The sequence below is a fragment of the Patella vulgata genome, chromosome 4 (assembly GCF_932274485.2).
Source record: "Patella vulgata chromosome 4, xgPatVulg1.2, whole genome shotgun sequence".
Taxonomy (NCBI): Eukaryota; Metazoa; Mollusca; class Gastropoda; family Patellidae; genus Patella; species Patella vulgata.
This window is the reverse complement of record NC_065882.2, coordinates 82,190,853-82,205,143: the sequence shown is the minus strand read 5'-3', so window position 1 is coordinate 82,205,143 and position 14,291 is coordinate 82,190,853. Positions and strand designations below refer to the sequence as shown.

Genomic DNA, 14,291 nt, shown 5'->3' with positions numbered 1-14,291 from the left:
TAAGAGTCATATCCATTGTTATTTTCTTGTCTTTACTGACCTACAACTAAACACATTTATTGCATTGAAGGCCCTGTGCAATTCGATGAAGCATGGGTATATTTTGACACCCTTCTTTGCCAGCAATCTGCGAAACCATGCCAAAATTATTGTTCTGGATACACGGTAACCCAGATATCATTTAATCTTGTGTGTCTAGCACTAATATCTCTCACATTCATTCCATATCAAATCTTTGTTTATAAACAATTTAATTTCTTGATTATTGTTAAAATATAAACAACCCAATTGATTAATGATGTATAATGATTAATTTTTGAACAGTGGTCAGGAATTAAATACTTGTAAATTGGACACTCATTATCAAAAATTTAATGATCAGCTTTAAACTGCACACAAATCAAGTACAAATTAGATGATTTTGGGTTGTTTTAACTGTGAGAAAAATTAGTGCTAGATACACAAGATTAAATGATACCCAAGTTACAGTGATACATATGAAATTAATATTTTAAAAGTTATTAAAATGTATTTTCAGACCCCATGTGAGAATGAGAAAGATTTTGCTATTTTAAGATTTCGTGCCAGTGCTCCATATGAGGTAGGTTTTGTTATTAGTTTATTACTGGACTTGATTCCTTCAAATTTTTCATGTTCAGTTTCATGGCTCACTTGTACTTCTTGGTTGACTTTAGGCGTGAAATCTGCAATTTATGAAATCTAACCAGGCTAGTAGTCTCCCCTTTCATCCGCCTTCTCCATTTTATGAATTGTAATTCATAATAAAACTTAAAGAGGCATTATGGGAGATAAGATAAAGAGCTGACAGTTCTCGCTATAATAGTTAAAAATTGGATAATGTAAAGGGAATATGCTGAAAATTTCAGTCAAATTGCTCCACAATGAACTAAGATATGAGCGTTTGAATTTAGGCCTAGCCTCGATCATCATTACTAAAGTCAGTACGTTAAAAATCATAGTCTCGATTATCCATTTTGACATTAAATCATCAATCACAAAATGTATTTAAATCCAGTAAATATCGCAGGCTAGCCATGGCATCGAGAGTTGATTAATGTCTAATTAATAATTTAGATAACATTTCAGGCTTAAGAAAGACCTACAATAGGCAGATTAGCTCTTGCATAATGTATGTTTAACCGAAAATCAAATAAGTCTATGTGTTTATTTTAACTCAAGTCTATATGTTTATTTCAGGATATAGCTTTTAAAGTGGTAAACAGAGAATGGGAATATTCATACAAACGTGGATTTCGCTGTCAGTTCACCAATAATATCTTCCAACTCTGGTTTCATTTTAAACGATTTCGTTACAGAAGATAGACTGGATATTCAAGATAGACAGTTTAATATTATAGTTGTATTGACAATGACAATGGGGCTGGATATTCAAGAAGGTATTCCAAAATAAGGAAGTTGAATAAATTACAATATAGAAGGAGGAGGAAGAAGAATATTAAAATATGTACGAGTAAACAAAAAAGAAGGTTATTCCTAAATAACGCGATATTGACAATACCGTTAAGGCTGGATATATTCAAGTCGTTATTTCTATATAAGGAAGTTGAATAAAATTACAGTGTAAATAGAGACGGAGAAGAATACTTGTTCAAGTAACAAGAACGTAATTACACGAGGAAATCAAGATAAGATTAATATGAATAAGACCCTGTGTACAACTGGGTCAGGGCTCATATTTTAACAGGTCTGACAGTTAAACATTCCAGCTTGTCATATGCTCTAAATTTAATTCTGGTTTAAATATATGAAATGACATAAAATGGAGTTTAAAGCAAGCCTGGAAATAACGGTTTTAGATGTACCCGACAAAATGTCCGGCACTAATGAAATAGTACCCGACATTTTCAACTTAGTGTCGGACATGTATTAATAATATCAATAAAAAAGACAAATCATTGCTGAAAAAATGACAGGCACCAGCGGTTTTGTGCCTGACAAACCCTGAATCTGTGCCCGACATTGTCTGTGACAGGTGCCTTATTTCCAGGCTTGGTTTAAAGATACTTTCTCAGAAACGTATTTATCAGGTGGTTATTTCTAAAAAAAAAATGTATGGCAATTTTGGTATATATGGAATGTAGAAATATCCAATCTTACTAGAAAAATATTGGATTCCCTTAAAAACACTCATGGGATACATACAGGACAAAAATGTAAGGGTTTCCGTAATCGACAGCCCGACGATTACATGAAGGAATGTCTGCTTGCGTCATGTCAAAGGTAGCACGCGAAGATTGAGCGCTTGATGTATATGGTGATAAACTTTATGAAGAGTTAGACATACAACACTTTCTGAGATAAAAACCATGAAAAAAGACGTGGGCAGTGGATAATCTGAGAATTTAATTAGGCTTCTACATTTATGATTTATGGATAGCGATTAAAGACAACATCGTCTTGTGTATGCAATAAATTCTCCTCTGGCTTCGCACCCAATTCTAGGTAGTGCGTCAGCTAAGTCACGTGTCACAAACATGACTTCTTTTAATAGATTTTTTATAGTAGGGGTATTCCCTCACGAAAACAGTGTTTTGAGAAGGATTTGAATATGTTTTTAGTCCAAATACATCATCAAATCACTGAGTTTGTACACAGGAACGTATCTTTAACATCCTCCTGTTCTGCTTCGACTGGGCTAATGAAGACAAGCATACGCCATACAGTGTACTATGAGGGATATATGGATGAAACCTACATTCAATCCACGTTTCAGTGAAATATAAAGGAAATTAAAGTTAATATTTCTGTCTTGTTTGTTTTTTTAGTCAGTCATATAAGTAAAGAGAATAATATGATGTATAAATGTAAATATTGATGAACATCTGTATATATAATCTATAAATAAACATCTACATCCATCTTGAATTTCTCATCTTGTCGCTTTCATTTTAGTCTGGTTTAACCAGACTAACAAGATGGACTACGTAGATTACCTATCCCGAGTCTCGTTTCACAAGAAATCCCAACTAGGACTTGTGAAAAAGTACATCAAATATTTTGCTATAAGAAATCTATCAAATGACAAACAAGTAACCATTACACATTGTAAAAGTAACTGGGGAGGGAAACGACCAGCCAACCTTTAACTATAAATTATTAGGAAGGGAAACAGCACAGCTAATCTTTAATTGTAAATAATCAGGGAGGGAAACAGCACAGCTAATCTTTACACATTGTAAGTAATTGAGGAGGGAAACGACACAGCTAACCTTTACACATTGTAGGTAATTGGGGAGGGAAACGACACAGCTAACCTTTACACATTGTAAGTAATTGGGGAGGGAGACAGCACACCTAACCTATACACATTGTAAGTAATTGGGAGGGAAAAGGCACAGCTAACCAATACACAATCAACAATTTAAACCTAAAAAACATAACACAACAAAACTTTTAAGTTTCCAAATAATTTTTGCATTGATCACATTAACTGGTAGAGAAATTAGGCTTCATACAAGCTTTCACACTGTATTACCAAGTTTAATAATGGGACTGGATTATAGGGAAACAAGTCTTGATCGACTAGTCTTTCTATCTTCATTCTTACACGAATAAACATACCCATAACCCGTTCTAAACACAACATATCACATGCTCTTGCTGTCCAATCAGTTTCACTGTTACACGCAAGTTCAGAAATATTTGGATTAACGTCACTTTTATTAACACTTTCATGTCTATTCGAAGAATTTTTATTGTTACTTCCCAACTTCTTGCTCCCGGCAGATATTTTAAAATCTGAATATTGTCTTTTCTCAATATGTAAGGAATTATTATCACAGTCTATGTTTTGGTCATCATCATCATCATCACTACCACCACCACCACCACCATCAACATCATCAACACCACCACCACCACCACCATCATCATCATCATCATCATCATCATCATCATCATCATCATCATCATCATCATATGACATGATAGCAGCCAATCCACTCGTTACTTGTCTGATATTATCATCATGGACGTTGAATTTAGTGATCTCGTTAATACTGTTCACTCTTTCATTACTTTGACTTATATTCTGAATACCTAGTAAATGTTTGCCTTCCCGAGTCATATCATTTTCTTCAATTTCTAAATTAGTACAAGTTTCTGCGACATTTTCAACAGAATTTTGCGTCACAGAATCGGTTTCCATTTCACACAATTCATTCATCGCATTATCGGCCGTTACAACGACACAATCTTTGTTACAAGCATCTGTGACATTTTGAACGGAATTTGGCCTTACAGAATCAATTTCCATTTCACACGATTCATTTGCCACATTATCGGCCATTAAACCATTTGTTGTTTTTCTACCATCTACAACAGACACTTCAACATAATTTTCAGACATTTCTTTAGGTGTCACCAGACATGATTTCTCTGATTTTGATTCTGATTCTTCAACAAACACCATTTTTTCTTTTTTACAATCCTTTCCATATTTGGAATGAACAGCAGCAACAAACTGTGACCAATCACCGACAATAGTTCTTAAAAAACGGAAGAAATAGAGCAGAAAACATGTTTCAGGGGAGACAAGCCAGTCAATAACAACGCTATGATCGTAATTTGTCGTTTCTAACAATTGTAAAAACGGAGGATATGGATCAATGCTCTTCAAAACTCGCAATTCTGGATTTCTGAAATAAACAATATAGTTTACAAGTGAAAGATAAGCCAATGAAATGGTTTGTTACAGCGAGTTGTTGGCGTTTGATGCACGGAACTGTGGGTAAACCACTAGAAATGTCAACCTTGATAGATTAATCATTGTATTACATCTTAGGGTCAGAAGCTGCTAGTATGACCCCTGACACAACCTTCCAGTACAGCCAGTCAGATCTTCATGTACTGTAGGCTGTCGAAAGTATAAACAACAGCATCGCTAACGCTGCAATATACGCCACATTCTTACTTTGATTGATATGGTACTTTTTAATATGAAGAGAATGAAATATGAAATGGCTGTAATATGACAAGAGGCAAAGAAGGCTAGGCATTGGGTTTGTTTTGCCAAATTTACAGACAAAATATTAACAAAAAAAGTGGGTGTGACACTGCCCCAGGGGGTCGGGGCATGCACGTGGACGTATAAAAAACCAAACGAAATATAGATCTGTAGTTTAACGAGATTGCAACTACCTGTGGCAGGTAGGGCACAAACTCTGGGAACCACTGACAGGTACTGGGAGTATTGCATTTGTTTAGACAGGGGTGCAATTTCAGTGGTTGCCATGCCAATATAGGCACAGGGGGTTGGGTTGCCAAATGGTTGGCGTGTGCGCGCTGTATCATAAGGTCTGTCATTGAGTAAACTGGTGTGGTTTCAATTCCCTGATTGTACATGACAAGGATTAGGGTCACCTGTCCAACCTCATGGATTTTCTCCCACTGCTAAAGACCCTACGCACAAGCGAATTATTGAAATAAAATTGAACCATGTTAGTCCCAAAATGACCTAGTTTGTGTCGAGTAGACGTTAAAATCCATTCTTTTCTCTATCTCTCCATATATTCCAAAGAAATGATACTAGTGGCTATAAGATCATAAAACATACCTTTTATATAAGGAGATATTTAAATCTAATAAACAAAGTAAACATTCGATATACGCATCATCCTGGTCTTCTAATACTAGAGGGAGCCATTGTAGTGATATATCATCATCTGATAGCGACATCAACTGACCAATACTCTTTATACAATTCTCTAAACAAATAACAACATCATCTGTAAAATAAACAAACAATCAACAACATCTGTAAAATAAACAATATCTGTAAAATAAACAACCAAACAGTAAAATCTGTAAAATAAACAACATCTGCAAAATCATACTCCTCGCAGTGTTTGGTTTGATTAGACCTAATCCCACTCAAGCACTGCCTTAATGAAAGCAAATTTCTGTTCCAAATTATGACTGGTCGATAGTCCGATTAACAACCAATGCCTAACTGCGTAACAATATCATTCGGGTTTAAACAGAGCTCGACATTGTTTACATAACATTACATCATGACTCACAAAATATTTACGCACGATAGTGTGACAAACGATGCTATCAAGGGTTACAATGTAAACAATACTGTTTGGAGACAAACAATGTACTTCCACCATTTTTAATACCTTAAATCACTGTCCAAAGTGTCAGGGAAGACCTCAGATTAAACGAGGGGTTGTCATGTTGCTGTACTTGGGATAGATTTGATTGAATGGGAAGAATAGACACACTCCCTTACTGTACGGCGTATTCCTGTCTTAATTAACCCAGTTGGTACAGAAAAGTAGGACATTAAACCCCATTTCATTTTCTTTCTTCAAACCATGATCTGAGTCACGGAATCACTTTAAACTACTGTATGTACATGTATACGGCTATTTCTAGCTTGAAACCATCTACAGAGAGGGAGAGAAATGGGGTTTAACGTCCACTTGGCACAAACTAGGTCATATCGGAACTAACACATGGTTCAATTTCATTTCAATAATTCGATTGCAGTGGGAGGAAACCAGAGGTTGGACAGGCGACCCTAATCCTTGTCACGTACAACCTGGGAATCCAAACCACACACGTTGACTCAATGACAGACCTAATCTTACAATGCGCACGCGCTAACCATTTGGACATCCAACCCCCCTGGTCTACAGAGCAGTAGTATCAGGCACTTTCAAAACAAATGTAAAAAAAAGAACACTTTGATTGGCGTAGTCAATATTTACGTACGTTTAAAATAAATGTGGCAGCCACAGTGGCTAAGTGGGTAAGACGCTGGCTCGCTAGACTGGGGGTCGCGTGTTCGATCCCTGCATTGTCCGAGAAAGTTCATCAGGATTTTCCGACGTGGTTTCCCCTTGTCAGTGGTGCAGAACGGAGGGCCTGACAAGGACAGTTGTCTAGTCATTCGGATGGGAAGAAACACCAAGGTCCTGTGTTTACATTGGCGTTCACGTAAAAGATCCCTTGGCAGTTAAAATTCGATATAAGAGTGGGCCATAGTGCCACTGACTGGGAAAAATTTCCCCCAAAGGATACTGTATGCCGTAAGTCTGTCTTCATTAGCCCAGTCGGAGCAGAAAAGTAGGACGTTAAACCCCATTTCATTTCAAGAGTAAAAAAGATGAATCATGATCACAAATACTTACCGAGTTCCAAATCCCGATCATGTTTAATTATCACATTAAACACAGTAAAAGTCAGTAAAATTAATCTCCGTAATAACGGAAGATCAAGTCGAGACCTCCGAACCAAACAACCCGTAAATCCAACGTTACGTGTCGTCACATTTTCAAAAAATCCTTTCTCAGACAAAGACTCATAAAACTTCAAACAAAATCTTAAAAAAAATTCATCCAAATTTTTCTGTAAAATCAAATAATCAGAAAAGTTCAGCATCGTGTTGAAAATATCCAATAATTTTCTGATCGACATCTTGTCTAAATTCGAATCACAGAATATCACAGGAATCACTTCTAATAGAAAATCACCTAAAACTGTTTTCATCCGTTCTTCACGTTTTGGTTGTCGATTTATATATTTTACAGTTTTTTGAACGAGTGTAAAAATTTCCAGTTTAAGAACCGAACCCGATCCACATTTTGCCAGCTGTAAAACGTGAGGTAATTTTGATTGCATAATTTTAAAACAAATCTCATTCAGAGTTTGATCGTTCTTTCTCGACACTAATTGACATAATATTTCTAGAACTATCTGAACTGATCTGGATTCCTTTTGTTCAATTCCTTCCACGATTTTTCTTAGAAGGTTTGATTTTCTTTCCTCCTGAAATAAAAAAAATTAAAATTAACATCCCCGTTTTCTGCACTGACTCCGACTGAAATGAAATGGGGATTTAACGTCCTACTTTTCTGCACCGACTGGGCTAATGAAAACAAACATATACCTTGCAGTGTGCTATGAGGGAAATTTTGCAGTGATAACAGTGCTACAGCCCACTCTTATATCGAATTCCGGGGGGTTGGGTGGCTGTGCGAGTTGCATCATTAGGTATGTCATTTAGTCAAGTGGTGTGGTTTTGATTCCCCACTTGTCCATGACAAGAAGTAGGGTTGTCTGTCCAACTTTGTGGGTTTTCTCTGGGTCCTCTGGTTTCCCCCCTCCCCCCACAAAGACCCTTACGCGCAAGCAAATTAATGAAATAAAAAGTGAGGGAGAAGTTTGCCTGGGCAGCAACATTTCTACATAGGCTTCATCAAATTCAAACCCTGTTCATGGGTGGGTTTGATTTTTGTTGTTCCACCCGAATAATACCAGCCCTGCAGGAACTACCTCTTCCAAGTTTGAGTTTAATTATTGTCGAGTGGCCCTTAAAGCTACATTCCCAGAAAAGTATTTATCGGGTGGTTATTTCCAATAAAAGTATGGCAATTTTGGTATATATGGAGAGTAGAGATATCCAATCTTACTAGAAAAATACTGGATTCCCTGAAAAACACTCATGGAGCGTATACAGGACAAAAATGTAAGGGTTTCCCTAATCGACCGCCCGACAATTAGAAGTGTCTGCACGCGTGACATCGAAGGTTGCACGCGGAGATTGAGAGCTTGATGTACATTTTAATAAACTTTATGAAGAATTAGATGTACAACATTTTCTGAGATAAAAATCACGGAAAAAGACGGAAGCAGTGGATAATCTGAAAATTTAATTAGGATTTGATATTTGTAATAAATAGTCAGCAATTAAAGACAACATCGTCTTGTGTATGCAATGAATTCTCCTCTGACTTAACTTGCGTTGCTAGGTACTGAGAGAGGTAAGCCATGTGATACAAACATGATCTCTTTTGATCGATTTTTTATAGCCAGGGTATTCCTCGACAATTGCAATGTTTTGAGAAGGATTTGAAGCAAAATTATGATAAATTAATTAGTTTGAATATGTTTTTAGTCCAAATATATCATCATATCACCCAGTTTGTACCTGGGAATGTATCTTTAAACACCCCCCTCACACAAACGAAATACCAAAAATAACTCACCAAATAAATATCTGACTTCAAGATGGCTAACACAGTCTTTTGTGCAGAATAACTCATAAATTTATCACCTTGAAATATACATTTTATCTGGAATAAAATCACAAGAAAAAGTTGGAAAAAATATATATACTGGTATAGCTACACTGTACAGGCCAGTGAATGCATAGCCCAGTGTGAGTGGATGCTTACAGCTCACCCCCAATCCAAACACTTGATTTGATATTTCTTGCAATGTCTGCAGGATTGTCTTATCCTATTAAATCACACCAATCTAACTAAAATACAGATCTATATTTCGTTTCACTTTTTTATACTTTCCATGGCCTCTACTACATGAAGATCTGACCGGTTGTGGTGGAAGGTTGTGTCAGAGGTCATACGAGCGGCTTTTGATCCTATGATGTCAGACATTTGATTCACCAATCAGCGATGATGTTTCTAGTGGGTTACCCAGAGTTTCCGTGTTCTGTGTACCTCACGCCAAAAACTCGCCGTAACAGACCGTTTCATTGGCTAATCCCTCACATCATTCAGAACACAGGTTATATAACAACTCTTTCAGTGTAGTAAAGACAAGTAAAACAAAATTTTGAACTATAAAAAACGAAACGAAATAAGATCTGTGTTTTAACCAGATTGAAAACACCCTTTCATTGTCTTTTTGATTTTAAAATCTAAGCCAATCAAATCAATGTTTTAATGGATCAAACTGAAAATACTTTTGATTATATCATGAGAGAAAAACTTAAATAATGTCTAAAATGACTTAAAAGTGGAAAAACCAGGATTTCCAAAAAAGGGGATCCAAAGAGAGAGAGAGAAATGGGGTTTAACGTCTACTCGACAAAAACTATTTCATTTTTTGGGACAAACATATGGTTCAATTTTATTTCAATAATTCGCTTGCACAGGTCTTAAGCAGTTGGAGGAAACCGGAGAAAACTCACGAGGTTGGGCAGGAGATCCTACTCCTTGTCACGTATAACCAGGAAATCAAAACACGCCAGTTGACTCAATGACAGACCTTATGATAAAACGCGCACGCGCTAACCATTCGGTCATCCCCCCACCCCCTTGTCATACATAAATTATCACACAACGTATATATTATTATATATATGATGTGCAAAAATTTGTAGGCCTACCTTATGTCCACCCTTGTGCATGTATATATACATTACGTTAAGTAAAAAAGAAATTATCACTTGACAGAGTCTGTGACATGTATGCATGTCTTATATCAAGGCCTGCTGAGGTCCCAGGACTCGGTTCAGACATGCCGCAATATCTCCCTCTATATTCGCCATTGCATGAAGATAAATATACCTACCAATATATCCTCTAAACACCCATCAAATGTTAAACAAATGCGTCGCCATGGTTCTTCATTACAATTCTCATATAATATCTTGACAACCGTTAACCCTAGCAACTGATGACAATGTAAACAACGAGATGGATATAGGTCACATGATTTTATCTCCAATGACAACAGAATTTTAAACACTGAGCACAGATTAGTTGATTCCTTCTGATTTAGGTCTGTACAACCTGTTGAAATCATCTGATGAATTATCTTTAGTGTTTTCCATCTTTGCTCCATTTTGATGCAGCAATTTCTGTTCAACTTCCGACGTTTTTCTTTACGGTGTCTGGAACATAGATAAAGATAGGTTGCCATGATTCGCTTGCAAATATGTAAAGGTTTAAGCAGTGGGTGGAAATCAGAGGATCCGGAGAAAACCAATGAGCTTGGATAGGCAAACCTACCGACCCCTTGTCAAATATGAGCAGGAAATCGAAATCATGCCACTGGACTCATAACAGACCGTATGATCTAATGCGCACGCGTTCAACCATTTCGCCACCTAACCCTGACCATTTGCTTGAAAATATGACAGCTAGAGAATACATTGTTTGTGATTATAATATCATGGGTAACAATGTATTACCCTTATGAAAAAGTCCTATAGAAAAAGTACAGGTTTCTATAGAAGTTTGTGGGATTCTATAGAATGCTATAGAATGCTGCAGGAAAACGAATTCATTCTGTATATATAAGGTCGATGATAATATGTTCTTGTCTCTGTCCCTAATGTAAATAAAGTTTATATTTACAATACCGATATTCTGTTACACACTGATCGATAGTGTTATAACAAATACACTTACAGCCCCTTTTACTCTAGCGGTGTAGGATATAATCTACTCTAGTCATTAATTAAATAACTTTGGCAAAAGTAAAAGTCAGCTCCATCACGATAGTACTCAGTAGGCCTATCAATCGGTGATAAGTGGAAATTCTCCAGGGAAAAGAAATTGTATTAAAGGTATGGTCATTGTCCCTAAGTATTTATCAGGTGGTTATTTCCAATAAAAGTATGGCAAATTTGGTATATATGGAAAGTATAGATGGCCAATTTTACTAGAAAAATACTGGATTACCCGAAAAACACCCATGGGGCAAGAACTTGACTGTGGTCTGAAGCATATTGTATGCTAGCTTAAATTGCCTGAGGGAACGGTTGTTATTTCTTGATCAAATGGTTAGCAGCTTTGGGAAAAAGAAGTTGACAAAAAATAATCAAGAATTTATGGACCTTATATGTGTTAGGCGCAATCTTTACCCCTAGCGCAGATTGCAATCTGCGCTTATCAAGCTGGAGCGCAGATGGCCAAGTTTGCGCTTATTACCCCTCGATGTTTTTAGAGATGTTAGTGTTTCAGACGTAACTAGATATATGATCTGCCCCCTATTGACTTTGTAGTGAAATATTTTCAAAATCACTACATAATTAGCGTGTGTTCTCGAAAATAAGATTTTTAATTCTAGTTATCTTAATCGGTGCTGATCACGTGACTGCATGTGCATAATCAAAACAATAAATCAACCAATCACTAATGATATCTATGGTCAGACACGTAAATAAAGGTTAAGGTATTTCCAGCAGACACCACCAACCGCACAACCCATTGATTTAGAAAGTCATTAGCATAGTATTTTTTAGTAGTAGTCAACTATGGCTATGCGGTCATACTTTTCTTTCCGTATATCCTTGCTCGTGCTTGTACCAGTAAACTGACGGTCACAAAATTCATTAAAATGACTAATACTAACGCAGTGATCCATGGCGAATACCTTTAAGATTAGGCGGATTATCTACTATTACTACCTGCGTAACCTAGTGGATTATCATCGCAGTAATCCATTGAATAGCCCGGACAAAGTCCACTTCGCGCGCGCAGATTACTCAATGGAAATTTGACGGATATTCGCGCATGCGCGGGGGTAATCTGCGCGAGGGGTGAAGATTGCGCCTAACATATACTATTCAAAAAAAGTAGGGGATATTTGATTTTGGGGGCATAATACTAAAATATGCAAATGACTACGAAAAACGTCACTATAGAACCTAACAGAAGAAACATTTCCAGTTACATGTGACGCCCAAACGCACCAATAGCTACCGCATGGAATGCAGGTGATGCTTGGGATCATCATGGGGGTCCAACCCAAGATTTGCACGACTCTGACGTTGAATGTTACAGTCATTGTGGCATTGAATTCCAGGGTGGAAACATCAGTTTAATTGTTTTAGTGACCAGAAAACAAATTTTGATATGCGTCGGCTTACCCAAAATGAAAGGTTACGTGCCCTTGGCATGCTACAGATCGGCACAACACAGGCGGTTGTGGCGCGGACGATGAATGTTTCTCAGTCTGTCATAAGCAGGCTATGGTCTAGATACCGTGATACACAATCTGTACAGGACAGACCACGCTCAGGTCGACCAACGGCGACAACTCAAGCCCAGGATCGATTTATCCGTACCTTGGCCTTGAGAAATCGTGTCATCACAGCAAATCAGATCAGCGCTCGTCTTCAAACAGACACTGGTGTGAGAGTGAGTGGCCAGACGATTCGGAATCGACTGCATAGGGGTCACCTTCGCGCCCGACGTCCTCGCGTGATCCCTTGTTTGAGAGATCATCACATTCAGGCAAGACGTCGTTGGTGTAGGGATCGTCAACACTGGGATAATCGACGCTGGAGCAATGTGATGTTTTCAGATGAGTCAAGGTTCACTGTTGATTTTTTGGACAGACGTAGGAGGGTGTGGCGTCGTCGAAACGAGCGCTTCCAAGACGTTAACGTCATCAGACATGATCGATTTGGGGGTGGTTCTGTTATGGTGTGGGGAGGCATCACTGTTGCTGGAAGAACGGCTTTACATGTTGTTGCAGGGCGTGTTACAGGCCAGTACTACCGGGACAACATCTTGGCAGTCCATGTTGTGCCGTTTGCACGACGTCATGGCCGCCGTTTCATCTTCAAGGATGACAACGCAAGATGTCACAGGGCCAGGATCGTTACAGGTTACCTCCAACAACAGAACATCACCACATTACCTTGGCCAGCACTGAGTCCCGACCTCTCCCCCATCGAGCATGTCTGGGACATGCTTGGACAGAGGTTACGTCAACGTCAACAACGTCCTGCCAATGTCCAAGAACTTGCTGCTGCGTTGCAACAGGAATGGGACAATCTGGACCAAAATGACCTTAGACGTCTCATTAGGAGTATGCCACGTCGGATCAATGCTTGTTTGGCAAACAGAGGAGGATTTACCCGTTACTGACTTGGTTGTGATGCTGTGGTAACTTTGCTGTTTGACCCCGGGTATCATTTTACCCTTATAATGGTCAGTCTGTGCCTTACTTAGTCTAACGATCATTTGGAATAAATCGATGAATGTGAACTTCATTTCATTTTGTCATTTGTTTCTTCGTCAGTTTCATTAGGTGACTTTAATAACACTTAAAAATCAAATATCCCCTACTTTTTTTGAATAGTATATGTATGGTAAAAATGGACAGTTAGTAATTGAAAAAATACATTCTGAAAAACTGACCCTCCCACAATGAAGTAAGATGACATAAATGGCGTCTAACAACAGTTTATTTATTGCTATACAAAGTTTTGAGAGGGATTTGAAGCAAATTTTTGAAATGAATTATGAATGCTTTTAGTTTTAGTTCAAAGATATCATCAAATAACAGAGTTTGTACGCGGGAAAGTATCTTTAAACATAAAAAAAAAACTTTTCCACTTCAATAGGGAAACTGACCATGGCTACAAGTTATCATATATTATATTATACAAAACATTTCATGTTTCGAGACGTCTCCTAGTCTGCCAAGTTTGTTTACAAAATGTAAACCACGTGTCTTACTGTTCGTACCTTATTCCC

The 14,291-nt window shown here is 37.5% G+C and overlaps 2 protein-coding genes across 3 annotated transcripts in view; one reads left to right on the top strand and one right to left on the bottom strand.

Annotated features, from left to right (window-relative positions):
- LOC126819805 (splicing factor Cactin) overlaps positions 1 to 2,907 on the top strand; it is a 27,988-nt gene extending 25,081 nt beyond the window's left edge. For both annotated transcript variants that reach the window (XM_056100121.1, XM_056100120.1), the window contains exons 18-19: positions 539 to 601; positions 1,219 to 2,907. In XM_056100121.1, coding sequence (XP_055956096.1) covers positions 539 to 601; positions 1,219 to 1,344 — 189 coding nt within the window. In that variant the 3' untranslated portion in view covers positions 1,345 to 2,907. The remainder of the gene's footprint in view (positions 1 to 538; positions 602 to 1,218) is intronic.
- On the bottom strand, positions 1,788 to 14,279 carry LOC126819803 (uncharacterized). The gene is made up of 6 exons (XM_050548033.2): positions 14,169 to 14,279; positions 10,369 to 10,690; positions 9,039 to 9,125; positions 7,182 to 7,818; positions 5,597 to 5,768; positions 1,788 to 4,679 (listed from the first exon to the last, which is right to left on the bottom strand). Exons 2-6 carry the CDS (start codon positions 10,639 to 10,641, stop codon positions 3,485 to 3,487), a joined length of 2,364 nt encoding a protein of 787 aa, XP_050403990.2. The 5' UTR covers positions 10,642 to 10,690; positions 14,169 to 14,279; the 3' UTR covers positions 1,788 to 3,484.
- Positions 14,280 to 14,291: the final 12 nt, after the last annotated feature.